A 6,000-nucleotide genomic window follows, 5' to 3' on the forward strand; every position below is an offset into this window, starting at 1 on the left:
CCGGGTTCTCCCCAGCTGCCTTCCCCCTTTGCATAGCTTCTAAGGCTTTCTTTACTTCTTCCGGCGTTACTTGTGGGATTTCAAGTTCTTCTAGACTATTATATCTTCCATTGTAGTTGTGGGTGCCACTGGTACTATATAAATCTCTACAGAACTCCTCAGCCACTTGAACTATCTCATGCATATTAGTAATGATATTGCCAGCTTTGTCTCTTAATGCATACATCTGATTCTTGCCTATTCCTAGTTTCTCCTTCACTGCTTTTAGGCTTCCTCCGTTCCTGAGAGCATGTTCAATTCTTTCCATATTATACTTCCTGATGTCAGCTGTCTTAGGCTTGTTGATTAACTTGGAAAGTTCTACCTATTCTATTGTAGCTGTAGGGTTAGAGGCTTTCATAGATTGGTGTACCTTGATCAGATCTTTCGTCTCCTTAGATAGCTTACTAGTTCGATAGCTTCTCAAGTATATACAACCGTAAAGTGAAAATGAAAATACAGTGGGGCCTGATAATTGTATGACGCCGACTGTGTGATGATGACGGCAAAACGACAAGTGCATGGAATGACCACGACGCCACCACGAGGATGGTATGACAACGGATGTATGACGATGACCGCATGCGGACGAGGCGATGACAAAAAATTCATGACAACTGTTTGAAGACGATAGCATGAAGACCATAGCACGAAAAGTACTGTGTCACGAAGGCTATATAACGACGATGGTTTGAGGATGACGGCATGGGGAAAGTCAAAAGGCGAAGCTGGAATGATGAGAATGAAACGAGCACGACGGGATCATGACGATGCTATGGCTGCTAATACATCCCGACGGTTTGACGACGACGGTACGCCGAGAGTCGGATGACAAAGCTTGAATAACGGAGCAATAACTAAGTAGGCATCACGACCCGAAGCACGAACCTACTGCTCCAAAGTATTAGCTAATATGGACTAGTGTGTCCGCGCAGAAGGCGAGACGAGGCCAGCATGTCGACAGCCATAACACGAAGCTGTAATGACAATGAGATGACATCCAACCGGGCATCACGACCCCGTGTATATATTTAGTGATCGAAGCTGCTAGACATTTGGGGTTACTTAGTCTTAGAATGCTCGGTGACGACGGCATGACGGCAGTCAGATGACTATGCTGGAAATAACTGATAGCCGGACCACGATGGCATCGCGACGATAGCAGGACAACAGATATACGACAGCGGCTGTTTGACGTCGGCGTAAAGACAAGGATAGCTTGACACTGCGGCTGAATAACCGGATTGAATGAGAACCAAATAATTGCGATGGAATGAGAAAGATGGAATGACGTCTATTGAATGAAGAATGCTCATGAAAAAAGCGGCATGACAACGATGAGATGACGTTCCTCAACAGATGACTGCGGTACAACGACGACGAGACGACGACGGCATGACGATGCTATTACGACGACTGTGGGACGACGATTGCCTGACGATGACATGACAAGAGTCGAATGATGAAGCTGGAATGATAACGATAAAACTATCACGCCTGTCTCACGACGACAGTATGACGACCAATGCATGGCGACTGTGAGACGAAGAAGGCGTGATGACGACGGCATGATAAAAGTCCGATGAGAAAACATGGACACTTACGATGCAACGACCATGATGGCATCACGGCCGCGAGCACACACCTAGTGACCCAAAGTATTAGACAACTTTCTTGAGTCACTGGGTAAGCGTCAGTGGATAGATAGATAGATAGATAGATAGATAGATAGATAGATAGATAGATAGATAGATAGATAGATAGATAGATAGATAGATAGATAGATAGATAGATAGATAGATAGATAGATAGATAGATAGATAGATAGATAGATTAGAAAATGCCTGAAGCAAGCAGAGAACGCTAAAGACATTAATATATTTGCATGTTGCATGTGCGACATACACTATTTCAGCGAAATACATGAAAGCGCATCAAATTCGGTGCAACAGAGGGCAAATAAAAGAATCAGTTTTTACCAATAGAGATAGGAGCTCCTGTGTTATTGAGTCCTCCAATTTTGGCGTCACTGATCATATTTGTCTACATGTGCCTCAATCATACTTCTTCTGAAAGCGGCGAAGTTTCCAGACATATTTTATGATGTTACCAATTTTCGGAAACCTTTAAAAAGATGTGTCAAGATAACATACATGTTGCCGAACCAAGCAATAAGTCATGAACTACGAAAATGTTCGCGGTAATTGAATAAAGACGTAAGAATCTGTGCAATAGTGCCTCTCTGCTCAGGCGATTTATGTCATCTTTCTTCGTTCTTACGATCTGCGCTGGTAAACTTTCGTAGTATTTCTAGAAGAAATGGAGCTGGTGCGACGCCCTCTTATCCAATCTTTTTAGTGTGACAAAACGGCTATATTTCAGTTACGTAATGTGCTTGAAATTATTAAGAAACTTGTGTTGCCTTGGCAGCCCTAGTCTTGGCTATCCCCAAAACAGGACGCACACTTGAACAATTGTTTCCATAATTATATTCTCGTTGACGAGGAAAAAAAGAAAAATCAATGAGATAATTGCTCACCCTGTCAAAAGAAGCAGCAAATCCGATCCCCACATTAGCGGGTATTGTTCCGCATATTTAACTAGTTTGTCCATCGTTTCTTCGGAGCTAACATCGCCGTTTGGGGCGAATACCAAATAGCCTTCCTGTCCCTGTAATGTTCATTTCGTTATATAAAGCTATATCCACGTCTATTTCACTCACCTCATAATAAGACTGAAGTCCTGTTAAAGTAATAGATCCAGGAGGCCGAAGTGTCCTCAGGTACGCGTTTGCCTACAAGCAAGTACTCCCATGAAAAATGCCTTAAAATATACACCCAATAATTTAGAACGTGCCATAAATTTAGACTTCTTAAATATTTGGCCATTGTCCTTGCACTCTGATAAGTGAAGAGGCAAAGAAACCAGTCAAGATAGATTATCAGTGGCACGGTGTCTGAGCTTCTGATGGCCAAGCTATGTAGAAGTAAGGCTGCGAGACATGACCATAAGATAACGGTGTTTTGCTAGCAGTAGTATATGTGTGAAATGGGGTATCAATTTTGTTATACTTTATTATGTAAATAGTCATAATTACTTGAACAAATGAATAAAAATGTTTCAAATTGCCCCAGTTTTTCAGGGACCTTTAAGGACCCCTTTTAAGGTTCTTTTTTGTCATTTTAGAGCGTCATATTTCAGTGGAACGTACGCAGTGCTCTCAGTAGACATGAAAGTGCCTCATTGAACTTTGGTACATAGTCTGTCACGCATCTATAGTGGCGCATGTCGGCATAAAGGATGTTCACTAAAAAAGCATCAGTTTTGCCTGAAAGGCGACTCATAGATTGCGATCACAAATTGTCACTGAGTCATACGAAGCAAGGGTAGTGCTTTTGTTGGCCGTATCAAAAAAAAATTAAAATATGGGGTTTTACGTGCCAAAACCACTTTCTGATTATGAGGCACGCCGTAGTGGAGGACTCCGGAAATTTCGACCACCTGGGGTTCTTTAACGTGCACCTAAATTTAAGTACACGGGTGTTTTCGCATTTCGCCCCCATCGAAATCCGGCCGCCGTGGCCGGGATTCGATCCCGCGACCTCGTGCTCAGCAGCCCAACACCATAGCCACTGAGCAACCACGGCGGGTGGCCGTATCAAGTCGTACTCATTCGCTTACCAACTAAATTGGTAACCATGGCATCAGCGCGCACAGCAAGCTTGAACAAATCACACTCAATGACGGCTGAACCTCGCTTTCCAAATGCTGCCGTGAGGAAACGCGGCAGCAAGAGCGAGCGAAGTAACCTTCCGGGTGTGTATCGCTTGAGCGCAAATTGAGTGCCGAGGACGCACAGCACAAGCAAAGCTACAAGCTCACCACGCGCCTAGGCTCCACCCCCAACGCCAATCGCTCTCAAGACACAACCGTTCAACAGTGCATAGCCACCACATACGCAGTTGCAGTTCTATGCATGCACGCATACATGCATGCATTGCTAGCCTCTGGAAAATACGTGAGCTGTCTCAAGAATGCTAACATTTTAATAGAAAATATAGATACCATCTATAAGTCAACAGCCGAATAGCATAGGAAATAGAAAGTCACAAGGGTAGCGCACATCGAATTGAAAAAAAAAAATTGGCCTTACAAATTATTGTTAGCCACTTCTAGACATGAAGTTCGATGAAATTCAAAGTAAAGCTTGGTGTTATGAGCGCAAACGCCATTGAACATCATGCGTTATTCTACTCTGTGATATGTTTGCCTATGTATATGATTATGCAAATATGTAGTGACGTGTATCTTAATCGGGTGGAATCGAGATGAGCATATTGAAAGTATTTTGTGGCTCCAGTTCACGTGTTACATACATGCAAAATACATCAGTGATAGAATTGTCGGCAGCCCAAAGAATTCAGTGGTGATGATGCGCATTTTTTTCTTTGGTGTGTGACTGGACCAACTTAAGAATGACAAGGTGCTCCCTGTTTTGCCAATGAACTCTCTTTGGTAGAGCGAAACATTCGAGATGTAAACAGTGTTCGAACAAGTGCAGGTAAATCTTCGTTTATTCCGTGCTTGTAATGCGTCGAAGTCCTTTAAACATTAATATGAAATCTAAGGTGTTTTTATCTCGTATACATGGAGGAAACAATGGTTGTGCTGACCCTAAAACAACGGTTTAGTTCTGCGTGCTCTAGCACGCATCAAAAGCATCTATTGCGGCTTGTAGTGACTGATGTGCTATTTGTGTGGTAATATCATCCCTGTGTATGTCATCAATATCACCAAGCACCAGGACTGGCGTATCATGGCATTAGGCAGGCTAACATCTCATGTATAGTAAGGAAGTTTTTCTTGCCCTCTCTGCGCTTACGATGTGCAAAACGAGAACAAGCTAAAACGGGAGCCTCGTTCGCATTTTGCTGATCGTCTTGAATTTCTATGTTCCGCCTTCCCCGTAGTCTCCTTGTCTTGGTACCTAATAAAACGATTTGCTAAGCGCTTTTGGCTTAATAACATTGGTACAGTACTTCTACTGAATATTTTTACGTTTGTGTGTCCGGTGTGTCGGCATCAGGTATGTATTGTAAATCATTCCTTAAGCACTTCTTCGCGCACTTGAAAATGTACGCCTTGAGGAAACGGTTTTCCCTATAAGGGCTTAGAGCACCGAGCTGTGTACTGTAGGCATATGCCATCTGTTTGAATCAATAGTTTAGAACCTTTTTTGCCTCAATATAATCAGTTTGCAGTGAGCGCTTGCTCAATTTCTATCTGGGTTTACGTATGCTCTCTCATTCTTCGCATTAGTGAAGTAATTCCTTATGGCAAACATCTCCCCGTATTTCAAAAAAAAAAAACTATACTTAGTTCTCGCACAAGCTTTCTTTTCTTTCTATATTTGTGTACAACTAATGAATGAGCAAGTTACAATAAATTGGAATATGGTAAAAAATCATTTTTTTGTCGGAATGCAACAAAAAATATCTGAAATATGTTTTCGTTTCTTCGAGAAGATATGTACTGTACTTTGTCAGGAGGTGCTCGGCGTATTTCTGCGTAAATTTACAAGGCTATGCAGAAAGAGCATGGACACAAATCCTTTTTATATCTGCACCGATCATATGATTAACCACCTACTACTAAAAATTGAGGGTTGCCTTTATGGAGCATACGACGGCTCTGTATACATTTACTGCGAAAACAAAAATATTTCTCTTTACCGTTACAAAAAATAATTTAGAGAGAGAGACGTAATATGAATTAAGATATAGTTTGTACTTGCCAGAGTGATAAGTTTTTGAACATGTTGCTTGACTTTTGCGTGGTTGTTGCCGAAGCGCTGTGTAAGGGCATGGTCAGCAATAACGAATAGTTCTATATTGAATTCTTGTAACGAGTCGTCGTCTGTGGACGAGGTTAAGAAGAACGCAATCAAGACAAAAGAAGTGG

At 42.1% G+C, this 6,000-nt stretch overlaps 1 protein-coding gene across 1 annotated transcript in view; it reads right to left on the bottom strand.

Moving 5' to 3' along the window:
• The window catches only part of LOC140213790 (venom metalloproteinase antarease-like TtrivMP_A), a 38,665-nt gene extending 35,837 nt beyond the window's left edge, over positions 1-2,828 (bottom strand). The window contains exons 1-2 of the mRNA XM_072285114.1: positions 2,762-2,828; positions 2,579-2,709 (exon numbers count right to left, since the gene is read on the bottom strand). Coding sequence (XP_072141215.1) covers positions 2,579-2,652 — 74 coding nt within the window. The 5' untranslated portion in view covers positions 2,653-2,709; positions 2,762-2,828. The remainder of the gene's footprint in view (positions 1-2,578; positions 2,710-2,761) is intronic.
• Positions 2,829-6,000: the final 3,172 nt, after the last annotated feature.

This window comes from Dermacentor andersoni, chromosome 10, assembly GCF_023375885.2.
Source record: "Dermacentor andersoni chromosome 10, qqDerAnde1_hic_scaffold, whole genome shotgun sequence".
In the NCBI taxonomy this organism is placed as follows: domain Eukaryota; kingdom Metazoa; phylum Arthropoda; class Arachnida; order Ixodida; family Ixodidae; genus Dermacentor; species Dermacentor andersoni.